At 40.2% G+C, this 26,221-nt stretch overlaps 1 protein-coding gene across 4 annotated transcripts in view; it reads right to left on the bottom strand.

The window, feature by feature from the left end:
* Positions 1-11,943: 11,943 nt before the first annotated feature.
* The window catches only part of LOC122553497 (uncharacterized), a 113,756-nt gene continuing 99,478 nt past the window's right edge, over positions 11,944-26,221 (bottom strand). For all 4 annotated transcript variants that reach the window (XM_087989740.1, XM_087989739.1, XM_087989741.1 and 1 more), the window contains 2 exons: positions 25,765-25,984; positions 11,944-16,097 (listed from right to left, as the gene is read on the bottom strand). In XM_087989740.1, the coding sequence (XP_087845866.1) occupies positions 15,893-16,097; positions 25,765-25,984 (425 nt within the window). In that variant the 3' untranslated portion in view covers positions 11,944-15,892. The remainder of the gene's footprint in view (positions 16,098-25,764; positions 25,985-26,221) is intronic.

Raw genomic sequence — 26,221 nt, 5'->3', positions numbered from 1 at the left:
TCCCAGGTATCATACCACATTACTAGCTGGCACTCTTCTTTGCTGCTACCCTACATATCTGGTACCCTGATAGCCTACCCACCTGGTTCTCTACTTAGCTGGCACCTTATTTCTCCCCTACATTTCTAGAATCCTACGCTGTCTGCACCCTAACAGCACACATCTTATGTACCTGAGGTTTGACAGCAGCTGTCAAAGTGACTGTCAAGAACTTGAAATATCAGAATACAGCAGCTGACTGCTGTGAAAGAGGGGGTGGGTTTGTCTCCTTCCAACAGTTCTGTACTAGAATAGAACCATCATTACGGAACTGCAGCTCTATATCTCTCAGAACATTGTCATTTCTCAGAAAATCCAGCCCCTTATTTTCAAATAATTTATATTGCGTTATGTTCAATATTTGTGTCTTTCATTATGTTTTATAAAATGATTAATTGAAATTCAACATAAAGTGCAATTTTGTGTTCAATGGAAGTTCTAAAATATGGGGAACATTGAATATTGACTTTCTCCACATCTATAATTCATTACTTAAGGAACTGCGAAAATAGCTTCCAATTAATCTGACCCATCACTGGTCTGTACATACAATGACACCACATAACAATGTCCACCTTCGTCATATTATAGAATAGCCACAATAAATTGGCTTCACCATTCTCAGTTTGAGTTCACATCCTCAAATATCTAAATACAATTTACCAAGTGCAATGGTTCCTCAGTAGCAGATCCCGTTTGCTGATAAAGAGATTGGGAGATCAATTTTTCTGGAAATGATTTATGCACGATCAACCTTGACATTCCCCTGAATTCTCAAATTACAAAACATCTTTTTTTTAGACATCTCGGTGGAGTGAATTTCAAATGTGAACCTATATTCCCCCATTACGTAGCAAAGCATGGTGCATCACTGGTGCTTATTGTTAGCATACCACATGTAGAGTTTCCTTTAACTTGTATTATTATATTATTACAAATTCTTACTACAAATTCTTCCATCATATGGGTCCTTTCCCGCCTTTAACATTTCACGAGCACCCATGACGTACAGTATTACTGCATCATGCAAGTAATCTGCATCGGAGCTCACCTCTTTTTCTGATGACAAATCACAGTAAAAAAGGGGCTTCTTTTCATTGTTGGTACACTTCTTATTACAAAACAGCAGAAAACAAGATCAACTTTGAGCAGAGGTTAATATCCAAGAATTTTGCACATGATATAAAAAGGCTTACATTTACAGGTACAAAGTACATTTCATGTCTGCAGAAGCATGTCTCAGAGCACTTTACAACCAATAAAATGTGTTTGAGGTGAAGTAGCTGTTGTAATGAATGAGCCATAATAGCTCATTTGTAACTGCAAGCTCCCACACACAGCACAGTAATAATGGCCAGATAACCTGCTTTTTGGGATGAAGATTGAAAAATAAGTATTGGCTAGGGATAACTTTCCTGCTATTTTTCAAAATAGTCCTGAATTGAAACTCGTATATCCATCTAAAGGTGTAAAAGGGTTTAAAAACAGTAAAAGCTTATAAATACACAGCAGACAAAGCTCCAGTTGAAATGCCATCTGCTAAATATTGCACACATATTTATAACATTAAAAAGGTATTTCTTCCACATTCCACATCAGCAATCCAAAAGCTTCTTGCATCTACTATACTTTTTTCTTGTGCGGTTATATTGCTTTGTCAATTTTGCCAATGAATGCACTACAAATAAATTTATTTGATGTCATTTCAATTATTCATTATTTGCATTTTCAAACAAAACAATGTTGCCTTCAAATTCTTATTCTGTATAATGCAGTAAAAAAGTGCAAACAACAAAGGGAAAGAATGATCCTTTGTTTGGTTGTGGCATTAGAGCAGAGTACAGTGTATGTGCTCTGAAATTTGGACATTTAAATTGTGATGGAATAGGAATGAACAGGCAAAACTCTGAATGTGATTGCAAAACGAAGAACAGAAGTGTTTTAATGGACAAGTGACTTTGGAAAAATGATAGAGGTTGAGTCCTTTATTTCTGCTCAACAGCAATCAAACTCTATTTGTAAAAGTCAGCCCTTGCAAAGCAAATAGTCTGCAATAAAGAACTGCAGTTCTTCAAATAAAACCTTTAATTTCCATGCCTTTGCACAATAGATTTTGTTTTCGATCTTCAGTTAAATTTGACTCTCTTCATGCTGATAATAACGTTGCTCAAATAATCATGGACATAATTTTTTACTTTGCAACTCAAAGCAGAACACATTTACACACATTTCCTGTTAACGCATAACCCCATGCCAGATTATTGAGATGAAACGATACTTCATAGAATTGCATCTTTTAAATTGTTAAGAAACCAGTGTTGTCGAGAGGGTATAAGTTTAATCCAGATGTTTTCTTTATTTATACATGGGAATATGCATTGCTGAGTTGGTCAGCATTTAATGCCAATCCATAATTGTCCTCAAGAAAATGCCGGTGAGTTGACTTCTTGCACTGTTGCTGTCCTTAGGTATTAAGCGCATCCTCTTGAATCAGCAAGTGTGAAGGAATGCAAAAATAGTTTCAAGTCAGGATAGTGTGTCTTGGAGGGGAAATTGCAAATGGTGTTGTTCCTATGTATCTGCTGTCTATGTCCTTGTAGGTGATAGGTGCCATGGATATGGAGGGTTTTGTTGAAGACACCTTTTGAATTACTGCAGGCTATCAAAAGACCATAAGACATAGGAGCGGAAGTAAGGTCATTCGGCCCATCAAGTCCACTCCGCCATTCAATCATGGCTGATGGGTATTTCAACTCCACTTACCCGCACTCTCCCCATGGTCTCGCAAGGAATTAAGGGCGAAGAATCTATCAATCTCTGCCTTGAAGACATTTAACATCCCAGCCTCCACTGTGCTCCGTGGCAATGAATTCTACAGGCCCACCACTCTCTGGCTGAAGAAATGTCTCCTCAATTCCATTCTAAACTGACCCCCTCTAATTCTAAGGCTGTGGCCATGAGTTCTAGTCTTCCTGGTTAATGGAAACAAATTCCTAGCGTCCACCCTTTCTAAGCCATACAATCTCTTATAAGTTTCTATTAGATCTCCCCTCAACCTTCTAATCTCTAATGAATACAATCCCAAAATCCTCGTATGTTCGGCCTACCATTCCAGGCCTACCACGCTCCAGTGCCAATACGTCCTTTCTGAGGTGTGGGGTCCAAAATTGGACACAGTATTCTAAATGGGGCCTGACCAGAACTTTATAAAGTCTCAGTAGCACATCACTGCTTTTATATTCCAACCCTCTTGAGATAAATGACAACATTACATTTGCTTTCTTAACCATGGACTCAAACTGCAAAACAACCTTTAGAGAATCCTGTACTAGCACTCCCAGATCCCTTTGTACTTTGGCTTCATGAATTTTCTCAACATTTAGAAAATAGTCCATGCTTGTATTCTTTTTTCCAAAATGCAAGACCTCGCATTTGCTCATATTGAATTTCATCAGCCATTTCCTGGACCACTCTCCTAAATCATCTAAATCTTTCTGCAGTCTCCCCACCTCCTCAGAACTACCTGCATGTCCACCTAACTTCGTATCATCAGCGAACTTCGCCAAGATGTCCCCAGTCTCTTCATCCAGATCAATAATGTATAAATTGAACAGCTGTGGCCTAACACTGAACCCTGCGGAACACCACTTGTCATTAGCTGCCATTCTGAAAAAGAACCTTTTATCCCAACTCTCTGCCTCCTGTCAAACAGCCAATCCTCAATCTATGCCAGTAGCTCACCTTGAACACCATGGGCCCTCACCTTATTCAGCAGTCTCCCATGAGGCACCTTATCAAAGACCTTTTGGAAGTCTAGGTAGATAACATCCACTGGGTTTCCCTGTTCTAACCTACTTGTTACCTCTTCAAAGAATTCTAACAGATTTGTCAGGCATGACCTCCCGTTACTAAATCCATGCTGACTTGTTCTAATTCGACCCTGCACTTCCAAGGATTTAGAAATCTCATCCTTAATGATGGATTCTATAATTTTACCAACAACCGAGGTTAGGCTAATCGGCCTATAATTTTCCATCTTTTGTCTTGATCCTTTCTTGAACAAGGGGGTTACAACAGCGATTTTCCAACCATCTGGGACTTTCCCTGACTCCAGTGATTTTTGAAAGATCACAACCAATATCTCCGCTATTTACTCAGCCACCTCCCTTAGAACTCTAGGGTGTAGCCCATCGGTGCCAGGAGATGTATCAATATTTGAACCTTTTAGCTTTGCTAGCACTTTCTCTTTTGTAATGGCTACCATACTCAACTCTGCCTCCTGACTCTCCTTAATTATTGGGATATTACTCATGTCTTCCACTGTGAAGACTGACACAAAGTGTTTATTAAGTTCTATAGCTATTTCCTTACTTCCCATCGCTAGCCTTCCTGCATCAATTTGGAGTGGCCCAATTTCTATTTTTGCCCCTCGTTTGTATCTTATGTATTGGAAGAAATTTTTACTATCATTTCTAATATTAATGGCTTCATATACTAGCCATGTAGATTGTTTTGTAGATCACGTTGATTGTCTGCCTTGCTGCTACTGTGCATCGGTGGTGAAGCGAGTTAAACTGAAGGTAATGGATAGGGTGTCAATCAAGAGCTTACTTTTGCCTGGATGGTGTCAAGATTCTTGAGTGTTCTTGGAGGTGCAATCATCCAAGCAATGAGAGAATATGCTTTGTACTCCTGACTTGTGCCTTGTGGATGTTAGGCAGGGTTTGGAAATCAGGAGCTGAGTTGCTCACTGCAAAATTCCTAGCCTCTAACCTGCTATTGAAGGCACTCTGTATAAAGGCTAGTCCAATTCTGTCAACTGTAATCTCCAGGATATTGGGAATGGGAATTCAATGATTATACCATTAAAATCAAAGAACAATAGTTAGATTCTCTCTGGTTGAAGAGGTTCATTGCACGGCATGTGTGTGGCACAAATATTATTTACTATATATCAGCCAAAACATGTACTTTGTCCAGGTATTGCAGCATATGGATATTGACTGCCTCCATGTCTGAGGAGTTGCGAATAGTGCTGCACATTATCAATTATCAATGAACATCCTCACTTCTGACTTAATGAATACAGGGAAGACCATTAGTGATGCAGCTGAAAATGATTAGGCCGAGAACACTATCTTGAGGAATGGCTGCACTGATGTTCTGGGACAATGATGATCAACCTCCAACAACCAACTTCTTTTATGCTCAATATGACTCCACTCAGCAAATTCCCCATTTGCTACTTACTTCTGCTTTGCTAGGGCTCCTTACTGCCATATTCAATCCAACATCACATTGATGTCAAGGGCAGTCACTTTCCCTGGAATTTGGCTTTTCTGAGATTTTCAACTAGGACTATAATAAAATTAGCTGAATGACCCTAGTGGAACCCAAACTGGGCATAAGTGAGCACATTATTGCTTTACTCAGGAGTGGTAGAGTCATACAGACCCTTCGGTCCAACTTGTCTGCTCTGACCAAACATCCCAATCTGACCTCATCCCATTTGCCAGCATTTGGCCCATATCTCTCTAAACGTTTTCTATTCATATACCCATCCACATGTTGTAAATAGAGTCCCCTCTACCATTTCCTCCGGCAGCTCATTCCATACACACACAATCCTCTGTGTGAAAAAGCCACACCTCAGGACCTTTTTAAACCTTTCTCCTCTCACCTTAAAACTATGCTCTTTAGTTTTGGAATCTTCCAACCTCAGAAAAAGAACTTGGCTATTCACCCTACCCATGCCCCAAATGATTCTATAAACCTCTCTAAGGTTACCCCTTGGCTTCCGACACTCCAGAGATAAAAGCCCAAACCTATTGAGCCTCTGCCTATAGCTCAAACCCTCCAGTCCTGGCAACATCCTTGTAAGTCTTTTCTTCACCCTCTCAAGTTAACAGATTTGCAATTTAAGAACTTGCAACAAAATAAAAATCCAAACTGTAACAGGGCAATTTATGGTTTAAATGGATTTCATCAACTCATTGGAAATGTTAGGTGAGAATGACTTCCTAATTCCAAGCTTTTCACCTTTCAATGCAGACCTTATCTGCTTACGTGTTAATGCCTATGTGTAATTGTAAGATTTAACTTAATAATATTCAAGGAAACATATTGTTTTGTAGATGGGCATTGGTGAAAGAATGGGTGTTAGAAACCAGGCCATCAAGTAATTCAGAGAGAGCTTGTCAGAGCACAGCTATATTAAAATCAAATGTTCAATTTCTATAATAGCTGTTGAATATTAAGTGTGAATGTCCAATATGCTAGACCTAAGGATTTAATCTGCAAAAGTGTCTTTGTTTGTTATTTGACTGATCTCGCTGGTATCTGACTAATGTGTATTAAACAAAAGACTATATTATTATTACCAATTTGGTACAGAATGTACTGTCTTACTTTCCGCGCAACTGTTTCATGACTATTGATGCACAACTTCATTACTCCAAACAAGCAATTATGGATCAGCCTTTGTGGAGGTCAAGAAGCCCTTGATGGATGTTTACCAGTGATAGATTTGATGTATAACTGTTTGGTAAAATTGTTTCTGAATACAAAATGGAAAGCTGTTGATGGCTGTGCTGTTATGACTACACTGTTGGGGATTGGTTAGTTCAATTGTTTGGACAATAATGCCGAGTTATCCCAATGCATGGGCTTAATTCCCACCAACTGAAATTATCATAAAGGACTCTTCTCTTCAACCTCTCCCCTCACCTGAGGCATAGTGACCCTCAGGTGAAACCACCACTAGGCATCTCTCTCTCTCTCTAATGATCTAGAAGCCCTCTGATCTGTTAGGACTACGGCAACTTTATTTTTTTACACCTTTATTGATATTATATTTTTTAAAAATGAGTGAAACTGGCAGAACTTTCAAAATTAGTTGGTAAATTGTTAGTTTGCATGGTGCTTCTTTTATTTCAAGAATGAATATTAGCTCTATAAAATAATAGATGAGAATCATGCTGGCCAGCTTCTTCTATAGTGAGCTGCTTCGATAACGCATGAACATTGCAGAATCAAATGAGTTACTGCCAAATCAAAACTACAACAAAATCAAGGCTAGTTTCTTGAGCAACATGAAATGCTGCATTAATTATCTGAAGTTCCAAAAGTTTCAGAATGGTCATGTGAAGTAGCTGCAAGTACATCTGTTTCATTCCATACAAGAGTAAGAGTAATTGATTGCATGTTGGTAGGCCACCTTTATTTTTGGGTAAACTGGAATTAGTGGTTTACTAAGTACAAGTTAGAACAGTTATTTCCTTAAGAAGACAAAACACTAGCATTGGTATTTAGATAATGCACCAAGCCAAAATCTATTGCAAATGTTGATCATAGACTGGGAAACTAGCACCAGCACATCATTGAAAAGAAGTGGTGCAGATTATGTGATAGCAGTACAAAAGAAAGCAATATCTTTTTTCTAATAGAAAGCTTCCTGAAGAATTAAGGCTGTAAAGACAAAATGAGTGCAATATTTGGTATGGGAATTTGTATTTCCTAGCTGGATTTAGATTGGGAAGAGGAACAACTCTGAACATTAAGTACGATTTAATAGCTTTTTTTCAAAACTTTCATCATATGGGTTTTCTTGTTGAGGACAAAAGCACTGTTATGAATGACATAAGGGTGAAGTGGCTTTGAGCTCCTCTGCTGGCTATGCTCCAGATGCACTTATGTGAAAGAAAATGGAGCACAAAAGAAACACAGGGGAGATTTGCTTTGGGGAAGTTAAGGAAATTTGACACAAAGCAATACAAATGGGTGCCAACAACTATAGATCCTAAGCATTATACGAGTTAGAGGAGAATAGCAAGGAAGTATTTGAAACACAAGCTGGATTTGTAATTTTAATGTTGAATAAAATTACATGTTATTCAGGAAACAATTGCATGAGGAAGTTGTGAAGGAGTAAGCTGTTATGCCTAGAGAATAGAAATAAGTGAATTAATAATTTCTTCTGGGACCACACTATGAAACAAACCAGCACAAGTTTCAAACATTCGATTCACCTCAAAGGATATGTCCAGGAATTTCAGCCAACTCTTCCAAATTGATTTTAAAAAGCAATGGCTAGGAAGCAATGAAATTTCCAGCACGTTCAGCAAATTGACTCTGAATCAATAACCTTACTAGTGAAAACCAGTGAGGTTTACACATATCCATGGAGACTGGCTAGCCCTGTAGCAACCAAAATCTAAGCTAAAACAGATGCATCATTAGTTTAACAGTTCCTGTTTTGTGTCTGCCTCAGTGTGAATGCTGTTGTATCTGATGTTCAGGTCAACACAGTGATAGAATGAGAAATCAGCATCCTAAAGTGACCAGAATTGAAAATATTCGACCTCACTGTTTCTCACTGATTTTTGATTGTTTATGACAGTTGTTAAATTCAATATAAAAATTAAATTTAACAGCATTTAACTGATTATTGCAGTTTTTTTTGATCAAACAGGATTTTCATCAAAAATATATATCAAAATGATATAGATTATCATCAACCTCAAAAATTATTAAAAGTTTATTTAAACTTACCCCTTAACGTATGTTATGGTTACTCAGAAAATTACTCACATTTTAAATATATTTCACTGGCAGCAAACAAAGTAAAATCTGGAATACACTATGGTATCATGTGTTTTCCAGTGTTATTCATTTGGAAAATAGAATACCATAAAATTACCTATAAAAATTTCCCTTCCTGTTAACTGTTCTCAACTAGCCCTGGTCTAATGTTATAAAAAATGTGAAGTATCGCCTCTTATACCATGAGATATGCAACCACATGAAAAAGTCACTAAGCTGCCATAATGGTACCAAATTGTGCAAGCTCAAAAGTGAGTTCAAAGCAAAGCATGTCAAATTTTTTTAAAAAGCTACAATTGACAAAGTAGTAAATTATCTTTAAAAGCATGTAGCCTACGTTTAAATGAAAGAGCGAATAATCATAGCAAGGCCTTCTAAATTCATAAGTCCATTGCTATCTTTCCTTACTCCCACATATCGTTTAATCTTCACAACTGGAATGGATTGAATTGGGCCTTTGTAGAAACATAGTAGCAGAAGCATTTAGCATATTGAGCTATCTCCATCGTTCTATATCATGGGTGATCATCAACCCAAACACCATGTTCCTACACTATCGCCTTATCCCTTGATGTCATCAGTAACTAGCAATTTATGGTATTGTAAATGCTTTATCTTGTGCTTTAAACTAATACTTATACCTGCACAATGAGATACAGGTCTGGCATATCACTGAGCTGTGGATATCTGCACATATATTGTCCCTAAGACTGTTTGCTTGCTATCTCTAAATTACATTCTTAACAATGGATGTGCTGTTAAACCACTTTATTTGTGTCTGTACAATGCAGGATAAGAAATTTAGTTTGTAGAGCATTCTTTAAGACATCTCTTTTTACATTCTCATTTTATTCTGATGATTTCTCTCTGACTGGTGGCTATCATGTGATCAGTGATATCATCATGATTTACATGAATTTTATTACCCCATACCTTTCCTCAACATATCTCCCCATCTGACTGACATTATCCCAGTAGTTTGCTTTTACTAACAGTTGCTAATCATTAATGTTATTAATAACCTCATTATCATCATTACTGTTATCACCATCAATCCTTCCCTCCCACATCAAAGTCTGAACCTAACAGACTAAGGCAATCTGAAATTATGATTGGATGCCTTAATGTGGTCCGCTTCTATTCAATACAAGGATGATTAAGTTGTAACATGTCAGGAATTGTTGTACCTTTCTGCACAGTTTCTGATTTACCACAGGATTGGTTGTCCCAAATTCTGTGATAATTATACTCAGTCTCACTTCTTGGCTTGCACAACATCAATGACTTCCTGTTCCCCCCAAATGTCCTTTCAGGCATTCTGACAGTATAAGATCTTGGTTGATCAAATTGTCTGATGACCATGGTTTCTGACTTCCTATTCCTCAAATACACTTTCAGCTCTAGTGTTAAGACTAAAAGTTTTCGCTCTCTGTCTAGAGATATACCACCTCTGCTGCTTTTTGCTGTGGATTTTCTCTAGTTATTTTACCTACACATGGTCTTAAGATTTGGAGATGCCGGTGTTGGACTGAGGTGTAAAAAGGTAGAAATCACACAACACCATGTTATAGTCCAACAGGTTTAATTGGAAGCACTAGCTTTCGGAGCGCTGCTCCTTCATCAGGTCTACCTGAAGGAGCAGTGCTCTAAAAGCTAGTGCTTCCAATTAAACCTGTTGGACTATAACCTGGTGCTGTGTGATTTTTAACATTATCTTAAAAGGTTATCTTTGGTTTGAGGTTCTGTTCTAAAACAGATACATCTGTTTTTAACCCACTTACAAGTGGTCCTAAAGGAAGAGTGCTAAGCTGGGGGAAAGCCAACTATACAAATATTCAGCAGGAGCTGGGGAATGTAGATTTGGAGCGGCTGTTTGAAGGTAAATCCACATTCAATATGTGAGAGGCTGTTAAAGAGAGGTTGATTAGAGAGCAGGAGAGGTATATTCCTGTGAAAATGAGGAATAGAAATGGTAAGAATAGGGAACCATGGATGACAGGTGAAATTGAGAGACTAGCTAAGAGGAAAAAGGAAGCATACAATGTCTGGGCAACTGAAGACGGATGAAGCTTTGGAAGATATTGGGAATGTAGGACCAATCTGAAATGAGGAATTAAAAGGAGTGATGAAATATCTTTAGCAAACAGAGTTAAGGAAAATCCCAGCCTTTTATTCATATACAAGGAGCAAGAGGGTAACTAAGAAAGGGTTGGCCCACTCAAGAACAAAGGAGGAAAGTTATGTGCGGTGTCAGAGAAAATGGGTGAGATCCTTAACAAGCACTTTGCATCGGTATTCACTGAGGAGAGGGACATGACAGAAATGGAGGTTAGGGATAGATGTTTGATTACTCTAGGTCAAGTCAGCATAAGGAAGGTGGAAGTATTGGGCATTCTAAAAGGCATTAAGGTGGACAAGTCGACAGGTCTGGATGAAATCTATCCCAGGTTACTGAGGGAAGCAAGAGAGGAAATAGCTGGGGCCTTAACAAATATCTTTGCAGCATCCTTGAATATGGGTGAAGTCCTGGAGTACTGGAGAATTGCTAATGATGTCCCCTTGTTTAAGGAGCATAACAGGGATAATCCAGGTAATCATAGACCGATGAGCCTGTCATGTACATGGACTTCAGTAAGGCATTTGATAAGGTTCCCCATGGTAGGCTGATGGAGAAAGTGAAGTCGTATGGGATCCAGTGTGTACCAGCTAGATGGATAAAGAACTGGCTGGGCAACAGGATACAGAGAGTAAAGGTGGAATGGAGTTTCTCAAAATGGAGAACAGTGACCATTTTCCCAGAGTGGAGGAACTCAATTACTCAAGGTCACGAGTTCAAAGTGAGAAGGGAAAAGTTTAAGGGAGATATTTGTAGAATGTTCTTTATGCAGAGGGTAGTGGGAGCCTGGAATGCGATATCAATGGTGTGGTGGGGCGGGCATGATGATACATCTTAAATGACACTTAGACAGATACATGAATGGGCAGGGAGCAAAGGGATTCAGATCCTTAGAAAATAGATGACAGGTTTAGGTGGAGGATTTGGATCAGCACAGACTTGGAGGGCTGAAAGACCTGTTCCTTTTTTTAGATTAGATTAGATTAGATTACTTACAGTGTGGAAACAGGCCCTTCGGCCCAACAAGTCCACACCGCCCCGCCGAAGCGCAACCCACCCATACCCCTACATTAACCCCTTCACCTATCACTACAGGCAGTTTAGCATGGCCAATTCACCTGACCTGCACATCTTTTGGACTGAGAGAGGAAACCGGAGCACCCGGAAGAAACCCAAGCAGACACGGGGAGAACGTGCAAACTCCACACAGTCAGTCGCCTGAGGCCGAATTGAACCCGGGTCTCTGGCGCTGTAAGGCAGCAGTGCTAACCACTGTGCCGCCCACTTTGCTGTAATTTTCTTTGTTCTTTTGCACGTGGACCTCCTGGCCCAGAGTAAGGACTCTGTCACAGTGCCACAGACTTAGGTACTCAAAGTTATTTTCAATTAACCTGTTTGGACACATCGTGACACACCTCCAGAATAGATAGAATTTCAACACGAACTGCTCACCCAGGGATAGAGACTTACTGCTTTATCACAAGACTCTGTTGTTTGTTTAGTGTTAGATGCCAGTGTCTTCATCTTCTTTTGCTTTTCTTACGTGCTTCATCAATTTCTCTCTGAACTTTCTAAATTTACCCAGGTTCTCAATTGAATTATCCGCCTGACATCATAATCCTTTCTTTTTTCAGCTTTAACATAATCTCGATTGCTTTTTGCCATCCAAGGAACTCTGCATTTATTGCCCTACCCTTTTCCTTTTGTGGTCATATACCTTGACTACTTGGATCCTTTCAGGGGAGCTCATTGCCCAACTCAAGTTTTGCTTGCTTATCAATGACTCTTAATTTATCTAGGCTGATCTACGTTTACCCTAGTGAAACTAGCTTCCCTCTACCTAATTATTCTTACTTTGGCTTGTTCCTTAACCTTTACTGAGGGAAAACTAAATCTTCTTATGCAACAATCACGATCCCCTAAATTATCCCTGACTGAGTTGATTCACTTAGCCCAACCTCATTCCCAGAACCAGTCCAGCAGTTCCTCATTCCTCAATAGACTGAAACCACATAGAATATTTTCATGAATGCAAACCAGAAATTCTTGCTATTCTCTGCCTTCGTCAGTAATATGATGCCTAAACTGCACAAATGATTATACTGAAAAAGATGAAGTTACATCACAATTAGAATCTGTAATACATCTCACTGCAGATACCACAGAGGACAGCACCATTACAGAAACAGCTTATGCTCGAAATGTCGATTCTCCTGCTCCTCAGATGCTGCCTGACTGGCTGTGCTTTTCCAGCGCCACACTCTTCAACTGTGATCTCCAGCATCTATAGTCCTCACTTTCCACTGTTACAGACTCTGTTTTAACCTGGGCTCTGATATCTGTACACAGTCATTCATTATCTGCAAAAGCAAAGATCTCTAAACCTGAATAGTAATTCTGTAATGTAGAGTCATACAGTTGTACAGCATGAAACAGACCCTTCAGTCCAGTATCCTAAATCAATCTAGTCCCATTTGTCAGCATTTGGCCCATATCTCCCTAAAACCTTGCTATTTTAAACATTTTTATTGTACCAGCCTCCACCATTTCCTCTGGTAGCTCTGTAGGCCTTATTCAGTCCAAGTTTTATTTTCACCCTATGATCTATATGTCCTTGCTTACTGTCTGCACTGCTCACAAACACAGCTTTTCACTGTATTTGAGTACAAGTGACAATAAAACAAATCGTTCCATACATAGATGACACTCTGCATGAAAAACTTGCCCTTAGGTCCCTTTTAAATATTTCTCTTCTCCTCTTAAACCTATGTCCTCTAATTTTGGACTCCCCCATCCGGGGAAAAGATCTTAGCTATTCACCCTATCCATAACCCTCATGACTTCCTAAACCTTGATAAAGTCACCCCTCAGCCTTGGATGGTCCAGTCTATTCACTCTATTCCTTATAACTCAAACCGTCCAATGCCTGGCAACATCCTTGTCAATCTTCTCTGAATCCTTTCATGTTTGCAATATATTTCCTAAAGCAGGTAGACCAGAATTGCAAATAGCATTCCGAAAGGGACCTAACCAATGTTCTATACAGCTGCAACATGTACTACCAACGCTTAAATCTGAATGCACTGACAAGTGAAGGCAAGCATACCAAATGCCTTCTTCACAATTGTATCTACCTGCAACTCCACTTTCAAGGAATTATGAACTTGCACTCGAAGGTCTTTGTTCAGCAACACTCCCCAGGATCTTACTATTAAGTGAACGCATCCTGCCCTGATTTGCCTTCCCAGAATGCAAACCTCTAGCTAACCTCACATCTAGCTAATTTAAATTCCATCTGCCACTTCTCGGTCCATTTGATCCAGATCCTGTTGTACTCTGAAGTAACCTCCTTTGCTGTCCACTACACCGCCAATCTTACTAACTATACCTCCCATGTTCACATCCAAATTATGTATATAAATGACTAAAAGCATTATATCCAACATCAATTCTTATGGCATACTGCTGGTCACAGGCAACCCTGAAAAGCAAACCTCTACCACCACCTTCTGTCTTCTACCTTTGAGCCAGATCTGTATCCAAATGGCTAGTTCTCTCAGTATTCCACATGATCTAACTTTGCTAACCAGTCTACCATGAGGCACCCTGTTGAACGCCTTACTGAAGTCCATATAGATCACTTCCAGCACTCTGCCCTCATCAGTCCTATTCATTACTTCTTCAAAAAATTCAATCAAATTAGTGAAACATGATTTCCCACACAGCCATGTTGACTATCCCTAATCAGTCCTTGCCTTTTCAAATACATGTAAATCCCATCCCTCAGGATTCCCTCCACTTGCCCATCATGATGTCAGACTCACTGGTCTATAGTTACCTGGTTTTTCCTTCCCACATTCCTTAAATATTGGCACCATATTAGCCAAGCTCCAGTCTTCTGACATCCTGTGTATTGTCACAGTTTGGAACTGCTGCTAATCAAATGCTCTCATAAAATTATTCTATCCATTAAAAAAAATCTATTTATTAAATTAAGAGTCTTGTTAAACTCAACTTGCCAACTGTCCACACAGCAGAGATCAAAAGTTAAAATAAAGTTTATTTATTTTAGACTTTTCAGACATTAATACCACCTCAACTTGCCATTAGTGAGACTATGAACATTAACATCACAATTATAATGCTTAAAATTTGAATAAGCGCACAAATAGGAAAGATTTTGAGGGAGATGAGCCAAGCACAGGCAAATGAAGCTAGTTTAATTTAGGAACATGGTTGGTGTGGACTGGTTGGACTGAAGGGTCGAGTTCCATGTTGTATGACTATGATTATCGTATTGCATATTACTGCTAATTTTACTATTAAAATTATTACAGTCAGTTCTGCTATAATGCATGTTTCTTCAACATGAATTGACTATAATGTGATTGAAGAGTTTAGGCCATTATTTATAAAACATGAACTTTCCTTACCTGTATTGACTAATGCGATTCCGGTCCCATTGGTTTAAATGGTGTTGGTATGTGATTTTCTTATAACGTGGGATCGCACAGGAACAGAACTATCATGTTATATTAGAATAGACTGTAGAGAATAAAATTCCCATTGAGAGATTTATGGCCATCTTGTATTCAACTGAAACAAGTCTCTTTCAGAAGAACATTATTATCTTCTTTCTTATAAAAAAAAATCTGAAGATTTTGCTAAGATTCTCCATATAGCTTTATCAATCCTACTTGTGACAAACAAATATTCCCTGGCAAAGACGGAAAACAATTTTGGAAACCTGAGAATATGTCTCTATAATGAAAGGTATATTAAAAAGTGTAGTTCTTCAAGGGTTAAAATCACAATGATGTGAAACTTGTGCAAGAGATCCCCCTGGTGGTCATACACATGTGTAATATAGAATAATAAACAAACACAATAATAAAATTGAATAAATGTTTTACCAAACTATAAATGACTTTTGTTATTATGACAATTGACAATTTTAAATTAAAATGCTTGGTATGCACATATCAATAAGCTTGTCATTTGACTTCATGGATTTCCGCTTGCCAGACGTTTAACATGATAGTTGTGAATCCAGTCCATCTGTGTCATGAGCACATTTCTTCAGTTCTCAGTCAACCTTATACCTTAATCACGCATGAAACATTTTGCTTTGTCCACTCACAGACCAAAAACAAAATAACAATCGCATCTATCGTGATTTCTCTTGTTCTTCTGTGTGACATACACTCTGTTGTCAGTTAAAGTTCGAAACTGCTTCAGTATTACATCAGTTAAATGTGGATGGTTTGAAATTACGATTTCCTTTAGAAATGCCAACTCTGCAAAGCCAACCAAAATGTCTGGTTTCAACAATCTACACCCACTGAAAAGAGAGGAAAACAAAATCATGCAGTTTAGTGAGAAAATGCAGGAATCTATTTTTAAAAACTCAAAAGATTTCTCTTTATTCATAAAGTTAAGCAACTAGTTTGTCAAGAACTTCCAAAACAAACTGATAATTCAAGTAATTCCCATTCTATGAAATCACTAGTAAAATGAATTCCCAATTCCCAGGGATGATCCCAAAACTGAAAAATCACAAATGTGACACCCCTGTTTAAAAAGGGAGTAAAGAAAAGGATAGAAAATTATGGACCAATTAGCTTAACCTCTGTTGTGGATCCTGGAATCCATTGTGAAGGATGAGATTTCTGAATACTTGGAAGTGTATGGTAAAACAGGACAAAGTTAGCATGGATTCACCAAGGGGAGGTATTGCCTGACAAATCTGCTAGAGTTCTTTGAGGAAATAACAAGCAGGTTAGATCAAGGACAGCCAATGTATGTTATCTACCTTGACTTCAAGAAGGCCTTTGACAAGGTGCCGCACAAGAGGGTACTGAGTAAGAAATGGGCCCCAAGGTGTCAGAGGCAAGATGCTTGGCTGTCTGGCAGAAAGCACAGAATGGGAATAAAAGGATGGCAGCTGATGACAAGTGATGTTCCGTAAGAATCAGTTTTGGGACCACAAGTTTTCATTTTATACATTAATGATGTAGATGAAGAAACTGAGAGCATTCTGGCTATGTTTGCAGATGAGATAAAGATAGGTAGAAGGACAGGTAGCATTGAGGAAGTGGGGAGGCTGCAGATGGATTTGGACAGGTTAGGAGAGCGAAACACAAAAAAAAAAACCTACAGATACTGGAATCCAAACTAGACAGGCAGAAGGCTGGAGAAATCAACGTTTCGGTAATCTTTCTTCAGGCCTGGACGTGGGTGTAGGGTAAGCTGCAGATAAAGGGGGTGGTGGGAGCAGGGCGGTGAAGTGGGGATAGGTAATGATAGGCAATGGGAGGTTGGTCAATGGGAGGAATGAATCCAGTAGGTGGCTGTGCAAGTTTTGAGAAAATTTGTAGCTCAAGTTGAGGTTCTGGATGTAGGTTTGCTCGCAGAGCTGGAAGGTTCATGTTCAGATGTTTTGTCAACATACTGGGTAACATCAGTGAGCCTGCAGATGAAGTCTTGCTGATGATTCCTGCTTTCTTTGGGTTGGTGACGTCATTTCCTGTGGTAACGTCATTTCCTGTTCTTTTTCTCAGGAGGATGGTAAATCGGGTCCAAGTCAATGTGTTTGTTGTTAGAGTTCCGGTTGGAATGCCACGATTCTAGGAATTCTCGTGCGTGTCTGTTTGGCTTGTCCTAGGATGGATGTGTTGTCCCAGTCAAAGTGGTGTCCTTCCTCACCTGTATTTAAGGATATTAGTAAGAGAGGGTCATGTCATTTTGTGGGTAGTTGATATTCATGTATGTCTTGGTGCCTAGTTTTCTGCCTGTTTGTCCAATGTAATGTTTGTTACAGTTCTTGCAAGGTATTTTGCAAATGACATTAGTTTTGCTTGTTTTCTGTATAGGGTCTTTCAAGTTCATTAGCTGCTGTTTTAGTGTGTTGGTGGGTTTGTGGGCTACCATGATGTCAAGGGGTCCGAGTAGTCTGGCTGTCATTTCAGAGATGTCTTTGATGTAAGGGAGAGTGGCTAGGGTTTCTGGATGTGTTTTGGGTTTGTTGCAGAGAAATCTGCAGATTGTGTTCGTTGGTTACCCATCCTTTTTGAATACACTGTATAGGTGATCTCTTTCTGCTCTGCGTAGCTCCTCTGTGCTGCAGTGTGTGGTGGCTCGTTGAAATAATGTTTTGATGCGGCTTCATTTGTGGATGTTGGGATGATTGCTTCTGTAGTTCAATATTTGGTCCGTATGTGTTGTTTTCCTGTGGATGCTGGTTTCAAGTTCCCCATTGGCTGTTTGCTGTACTGTGACATCTAGGAATGGCAGTTTGTTGTTGCTGTCCTCTTTAGTGAATTTTATGCCAGCTAAGGGTATTATTGATGGTCATGAAGGTTTCCTCTAATTTGTTTTGTTTAGTGATGACAAAGGTGTCACCCACGTAGCGGACCCAAAGTTGGGTTGGATGGTTGGCAGAGCTATTTGTTCAAGTCTCTGCATTACTGTCTCTGCTAAGAACCCTGATATCGGAAATCCTGTGTGTGTTCCGTTGGTTTGTCTGGACTGCCAGACTACTCAGATGCCTTGGCATCATGGTAGCCCACAAACCAACCAACACACTAAAACAGCAGCTAATGAACTTGAAAGACACTATACAGATAACAAGCAAAACTAATGTCATTTACAAAATACTGTGCAAGGACTGTAACAAACACCACATTGGACAAACAGGCAGAAAACTAGCCACCAGGATACACGAACATCAGCTAGCCACAAAACGACATGACCCTCTCTTACTAATATCCTTACGTACAGGTGAGGAAGGACACCACTTCAACTGGGACAACACATCCATCCTAGGACACGTCAAACAGACACACGCACGAGAATCCCTAGAAGCATGGCATTGCAACCAGAACTCTATTAACAAACACATTAACTTGGACCCGATTTACCACCTACTGAGAAAAAGAACAGGAAATTACATCAACACAGGAAATAACATCACCAACCCAAAGAAACCCAAACATATAAACTGAAAGCAGGAATCATTAGCAATGCTTCGTCCGGAGGCTCACTGAAGATGTAACCTAGTATGTTTATGAAACATCTGATCATGAACCTTCCAGCTAAGCAAGCAAAACTACATCCAGTAGGTGGCTCCCTTCCACCTACTAGATTTACCACTGCCACCCCCTTTATCTGCAGTTCCCCCTACACCCACCCCCAGTCCTAAAGGGTTAAACCCCAAACGTCAACTCCTCCACCTCATGATACTGCCTGGCTTGCTGTTTTCTTCCAGCCTCCTGCCTGTCTACCTAGGTTAGGAGAGTGGGTAACGGAGTGACAGCTGGAGTACAATACAGGAAAGTGCGAGGTCATGCACTTTGTTAGGAAGAAAGGAGGCATAGACTATTTTCCAAATAGGGAGAAAATTTAGAAGTCTGAAGTTCTAGTCTTGGGAGTTCTAGTCCAGGGTTCTCTCAAAGTAAACGTGCAGGTTGAGCCTGTAGTAAAGGAAAGCAAATGGGCGGCACGGTGGTATAGTGGTTAGCACTGTTGCCTCACAGCACCAGAGACCCGGGTTCAATTCCCCCCTCAGGTGAATGACTGTGTGGAGTTTGCACATTCTCCCCGTGTCTGCGTGGGTTTCCTCTGGGTGCTCCGGTTTCCTCCCACAGTCCAAAAATGTGCAGGTTAGGTGAATTGGCCATGCTAAATTGCCCGTAGCGGTAAGTGAAGGGGTGAAATGTAAGGGAATGGGTCTGGGTGAGTTGCGCTTCGGCGGGGTCGGTGTGGGCTTGTTGGGCCGAAGGGCCTGTTTCCACATTGTAAGTAATCTAATCTTAGTAATCTAAATCTAATCTCAAATGCAATGATGGCATTTAATTTCAGAGGACTTGAATATAAAAGCTGAAATGTACCTCTGAGGCTCTATAAGGCTCAAAGTTTGTGCGAAGATTTGTAGCTCGGGTGCTCGTTGTTGTGGTTCTGTTCGCCGAGCTGGAAGTTTTTGTTGCAAACGTTTCGTCCCCTGGCTAGGCGACATCATCAGTGCTTGGGAGCCTCCTGCGAAGCGCTTCTTTGATGTTTCCTCCGGTGTTTATAGTGGTCTGTCCCTGCCGCTTCCGGTTGTCAGTTTCAGCTGTCCGCTGTAGTGGTTGGTATATTGGGTCCAGGTCGATGTGTTTGTTGATGGAGTTTGTGGATGAATGCCATGCCTCTCGGAATTCCCTGGCTGTTCTCTGTCTGGCTTGCCCTATGATAGTAGTGTTGTCCCAGTCGAATTCATGTTGCTTGTTGTCTGCGTGTGTGGCTACTAAGGATAGCTGGTCGTGTCGTTTCGTGGCTAGTTGATGTTCATGTATGCGGATTGTTAGCTGTCTTCCTGTTTGTCCTATATAGTGTTTTGTGCAGTCCTTGCATGGTATTTTGTACACTACATTCGTTTTGCTCATGTTGGGTATCGGGTCCTTCGTTCTGGTGAGTTGTTGTCCGAGCGTGGCTGTTGGTTTGTGTGCCGTTATGAGTCCTAGGGGTCGCAGTAGTCTGGCTGTCAGTTCCGAGATGCTCCTGATGTATGGTAGTGTGGCTAGTCCTTTTGGTTGTGGTATGTCCTCGTTCTGTGGTCTTTCTCTTAGGCATCTATTGATGAAGTTGCACGGGTATCCGTTTTTGGCGAATACCTTGTATAGGTGTTCCTCTTCTTTTTGCAGTTCTGGTGTACTGCAGTGTGTTGTGGCCCTTCTGAATAGTGTCCTGATGCAGCTGCGTTTGTGTGTGTTGGGGTGGTTACTTTCATAGTTTAGGACTTGGTCTGTGTGTGTGTGGCTTTCCTGTATACCCTTGTAGTGAATTCTCCGTTTGGTGTTCTCTGTACCATCACGTCTAGGAATGGGAGTTGGCTATCCTTTTCTTCTTCTCTCGTGAATTGGATTCCTGTGAGTGTGGCGTTGATGATCCGGTGTGTTTTTTTCTATTTCCGTGTTTTTAATGATTACAAACGTGTCATCGACATATCTGACCCAGAGTTTGGGTTGAATTTGTGGTAAGACTGTTTGTTCTAACCTTTGCATAAGTGCCTCTGCTAGGAGTCCCGAGATTGGTGATCCCATGGGTGTTCCGTCGATTTGTTCGTATATCTGGTTGTTGAATGTGAAGTGTGTTGTGAGGCACAAGTCCAGTAGTTTAAGTATGCCGTCTTTGTTGATAGGTTCAGCGTCCTGTTTTCTGTTCTGTATGTCCAGTAGGTTGGCTATTGTTTCTCTGGCTAGGGTTTTGTCAATCGAAGTGAACAGTGCCGTCACATCGAATGATATCATGGTTTCTTCTTTGTCTATGTGTATATTTCTGATGATGTCCAAGAATTCCGGTGTTGATTGTATAGAGTGTTTGGATCCGCTGACCAGGTGTTTCAGTTTCTGTTGTAGTTCTTTGGCCAGTTTGTATGATGGTGTCCCTGGCAGTGATACTATGGGTCTGAGTGGGATGTCTGGTTTGTGTACTTTAGGTAATCCATAGAATCTGGGGGTGTTGTTGCTTTCCGGTTTCATTCTTTGTAGGTCAGCTCTGGTTATCTGTCCGTTTTTTTGTAGATTTCTTAGTGTGTTATTTATCTTATTGGTGAGTTGTGGTGTGGGGTCAAATTCCTTCATTTGGTAGGTGTTGATATCTGCAAGTAGTTGTTGTGCTTTTTGGATGTAATCAGATTTATCTAGGATGACCGTCATTCTGCCTTTATCTGCTGGTAGTATGATTTTGTTCTTATCGTTTCTTAGTGATTTCAGTGCTTCCCTCTCCTTGGTGTTGAGGTTATGTGTTTGTCTTTTCCTTATTATCATAGGTACGACCGTTTGTCTCACTGTTTGTTGTGTCTCTTCTGTCAGTCCATTGTTCCTGAGTGTGCATTCTAGTGCTGCTAGGAAGTCTGCTGTCTTGGCATCCCTCTGGTTGTAGTTGAGTCCCTTGGCCAGTATTGTTCTTTCCGTGTCTGTGAGCTGTCTGTGGGGGAGGTTTTTAACCCAGGTGTGTGTTGTAGTGTCCTCTTTGTTGTGTGTTAGTTTGGCCATTTTTTTCTTTTAGTGCTGTTTTTTTGCGGTGTGTTGTCCTCTTCTGTCCTATGGTGACAGCCTGTTCTATGGTCCGGGTCCATTCCTGATTCGTGGTTTTTGAAATTAACGACTTTTGGCGCGCAATTTCATGTCTGTATCTGTGAAGTCGGTTGTGCGCGTCTGTAATCATTACCTGGATCATCCTGAATCCGTTCTGCTTGGCTGTTTCCCTGGCTTGTGGGTTGTTGACTGGTGGTCTGTATCTGACACATTGTGGAAGGATTCGATTCTTTCGGCATTCGTGTAGGAACCGGAGTTGTTCGTATGTGGCGCTTAGTCGGTTAGCGCAGGATTCCCATTTCTTGGCTTGTCTCAGCGTCTCTTGCCCGTAAGTGTTCAAAGTTTGTGAGAAGATTTGTAGCTCGGGTGCTCGTTTGTAATCATTAAAAACATGGAAATAGAAAAAACACACCGGATCATCAACGCTACACTCACAGGAATCCGATTCACGAGAGAAGAAGAAAAGGATAGCCAACTCCCATTCCTAGACGTGATGGTACAGAGAACACCAAACGGAGAATTCACTACAAGGGTATACAGGAAAGCCACACACACACAGACCAAGTCCTAAACTATGAAAGTAACCACCCCAACACACACAAACGCAGCTGCATCAGGACACTATTCAGAAGGGCCACAACACACTGCAGTACACCAGAACTGCAAAAAGAAGAAGAGGAACACCTAAACAAGGTATTCGCCAAAAACGGATACCCGCGCAACTTCATCAACAGATGCCTAAGAGAAAGACCACAGAACGAGGACATACCACAACCAAAAGGACTAGCCACACTACCATACATCAGGAGCATCTCGGAACTGACAGCCAGACTACTGCGACCCCTAGGACTCATAACGGCACACAAACCAACAGCCACGCTCGGACAACAACTCACCAGAACGAAGGACCCGATACCCAACATGAGCAAAACGAATGTAGTGTACAAAATACCATGCAAGGACTGCACAAAACACTATATAGGACAAACAGGAAGACAGCTAACAATCCGCATACATGAACATCAACTAGCCACGAAACGACACGACCAGCTATCCTTAGTAGCCACACACGCAGACAACAAGCAACATGAATTCGACTGGGACAACACTACTATCATAGGGCAAGCCAGACAGAGAACAGCCAGGGAATTCCGAGAGGCATGGCATTCATCCACAAACTCCATCAACAAACACATCGACCTGGACCCAATATACCAACCACTACAGCGGACAGCTGAAACTGACAACCGGAAGCGGCAGGGACAGACCACTATAAACACCGGAGGAAACATCAAAGAAGCGCTTCGCAGGAGGCTCCCAAGCACTGATGATGTCGCCTAGCCAGGGGACGAAACGTTTGCAACAAAAACTTCCAGTTCAGCGAACAGAACCACAACATCTCTAATGCCCTGGTCAGACAACATTTGGAGTATTGTGTGCAGTTTTGGGTCCCATACCTCAGGAAGGATGTTACTGGTCTTGGAGTGTGTTCGGAGAAGGTTCACAAGAATGATCCTAGGAATGAAAAGCTGAGACTCTGGGTTTATACTTGATGGAGTTTAGAAGTATGAGGGGGGTCTAACTGAAACATAATGAATACTGAATAGTCTGGACAGAGTAGATATTGGGAAGCTATTTCTATTCGTAGGAGAGACTAGGACCTGAGGGGCATAGCCTTAGAGTAAAGGGAAGACTTTTTAAGATCAGAGGTAAGGAGAAACTTCTTCAGCCAGAGTGGTGAATCTATGGAATTCCTTGTCACAGAAGGCTGTGGAGACCAGGTCATTGAGTATATTTAAGACTAACATAAACAGATTCTTGAGGATCAAGGAAATCAAGGGATATAGGGAGACAGTGGGAGAGTGGGGTTGAGAAACTTATTAGGCACGATTGAATGGTGGTGCATACTCGATGGGTTGAATAGCCTAATTTCTGCTGTGTCTTATGACCTCATTCCTAATGACATACTGGATAAGCCAGCTGGCCCATCCAGCTTGGCCATACCCATGATGCCTAGAGCATCGTGGATGTATACTCTGCAAATCCTATATCCAGGTGTTTTTGGATTTCTTGCATTGCCCAGAAGATTAAGCACCAATAAAAATTTTGCAAAAGAAACTCTCCAATCCAGATGTTTCGTTACCATACTAGATAACATCAGTGAGTCTCCGGAGGCTCACTGATGATGTAACTTAGTAGGGTGACGAAACATCTGAAACCGTACCTTGCAGCTCAGTGAGCAAACCTACATCGAGAACCTCAACCTGAGCTACAAATCTTCTCAAAACTCTCCAATCCTGCAATCGATCCAAACCGATTTCTTCTGTCAACGTAAGACTCAAAGATGCAAGACAGTGTCCTCTCATAGGCATTTACTAAGGCAATATAAAACAAAGCATAACTACACATATTTAAATACTCTGATGTTCAAAACAAAATCTCAGTACATTTGATTTGTTGACTATTGAGATTAACACATAGGATGTTTTGATCAATAGTTCAAAATTAAACCTACACAATTCAAGGATTTTTTTTTTGAAAGAATTACAGGATTATTGATAATTTGGTTTATACTCATTCAGAATTACAACCAGTATTGAGTTAATCTCTAGCATGAAATTATGCTTATCGATAATTTGAATTTTCAAGCAAAAGACTTATTTTGAGATACTTAACGTGGCAACTGACAGTTGAACCCTGGTGTAGATATTATGCACCCAACTGTCAAGACTAAATCAACATTCAGATAGGCCTCTATGTAGGCATCAAGCAACCCTAACAAAATGCGATAGAGGATGGTCCAAAATGCATTATTGAGATTCTATGACAGTTTCAGGATCCTGACTGCAACTTTCAAAGACAAATGAATAAAACTGCTGTTCCAACTTTGTCCAGGCACAGAGGCTAACCAGCAGTTATTAAGGAAGTATTGGAAGTCTCTCTTTAAAAGGTCATGACCATTTCTAATTTAGGACAATTTATGGGTCCGGTTCTTCCAGAAATACATCCAAGGATACCAAACCACATCCCTCAACAGGCTCTACTTAATAGCAATATCAAGATTCACTTTTTTTTCTTCACGAAATCAAGGAACTACAGAGGAATAGGTGTTTAATGCTTGCAGCTCATTGTGAAAATGTTAATCAAACCTGCAACAGTTTGATCTTCTTATCTGAATTGCAAGACAGGCAAAAATGGGAAAACTGCTAATTTGGTGCCTATTTGGCATACACACAAACTCTTGCTCCATTGTGCCATTTTTGTAGGTTTGAAATTTCTCTAGCAGGTGTTATTGCTTGTCTAAACAATACTTCATGAAACATCTGAAAGATGAAGATTTAGAGAATGAAAACGAAGATGATGTTATTTGTGTCACACAAGAGCTTGCATTACTTTGGCAATCTTCACTGAAAACAAAATTTTTAAATTATCACTGTTTTGAATTTCTTTGTTTGTCCTGTGATCAAAAGTTAAATATAATTGATAGTATATCAGCTAATGCTTAAAACTGCCTGAATAGTAGTTGTAACTCTCTTTAACTAATGTAATGCAAAGAGAAAACTCCAGCAATGTCTAGAAATCTTGATACTGCCAAGACCAATTACCTCAATTAACAGAAACTTATGTCGAGACCTAGAGATTTCTCTTTGCCTTGTCTAATGCAATAAAAGATACATCTGCAATTTGACAAAATCATTCTGATTTAAAAAACAGCTGCCGTGGCAGGATATTCCTAATGGTTCAGCAGATAAAAACATCATGTTAGCACAGTATTCAGCCATTAGATTAAGATTATCCCAGATTCTGACCGTGGTCCTAACAGAATTAAATTCAGCAAAGTTGGGCATCTCAGTGTGCCAAGCCAAAAGAAAAGGCTGTGAATCATCCACAATCTTCCATTTATACATGTACATTTATACAAATATAATTTACCTAAGGTCAAGGCTCTGCAGAAAAGGAAACTGTTGTGGCAACCGCTTTAGCATTATTTCAGTCATACCACTGCACATCACCAAGCCGAGATGTTTAAGAGTTTTCCCAGATGAATCTGATATAAGCTGCACATCCACACTGGAGAGTCTTGTATTTATTAAATCCAAGCTTGCAAGATCTGATGGCAAAATCTTCACATACTCAGTAAGAGGTCCAGTCCCTGATAAGTACATAATTTAAATGATAAATGGCTGAATCCATTTGAAAAAAAAATCTTCCTTCAGAACTTTGCTCCTCTTATATATACCTTGTAAAGTCAGCATCCAAAGAAAAAGGGCACACAATGTTGACGCAATCAATTCCATAACTCTTCAGACTGAATATGTAAGAAAATATTGGGCACACAGCAAGACTTGCTTTCAATTTCAGATATTTGATTAATTGAATTTAAATTCTA

Source organism: Chiloscyllium plagiosum, unplaced genomic scaffold (assembly GCF_037043375.1).
Source record: "Chiloscyllium plagiosum isolate Xiang-an unplaced genomic scaffold, Cpla_swu_hap1 HiC_scaffold_8, whole genome shotgun sequence".
Taxonomy (NCBI): Eukaryota; Metazoa; Chordata; class Chondrichthyes; order Orectolobiformes; family Hemiscylliidae; genus Chiloscyllium; species Chiloscyllium plagiosum.
Note: the sequence above shows the minus strand (reverse complement) of the source record. Positions and strands in the feature narration are given on the sequence as shown.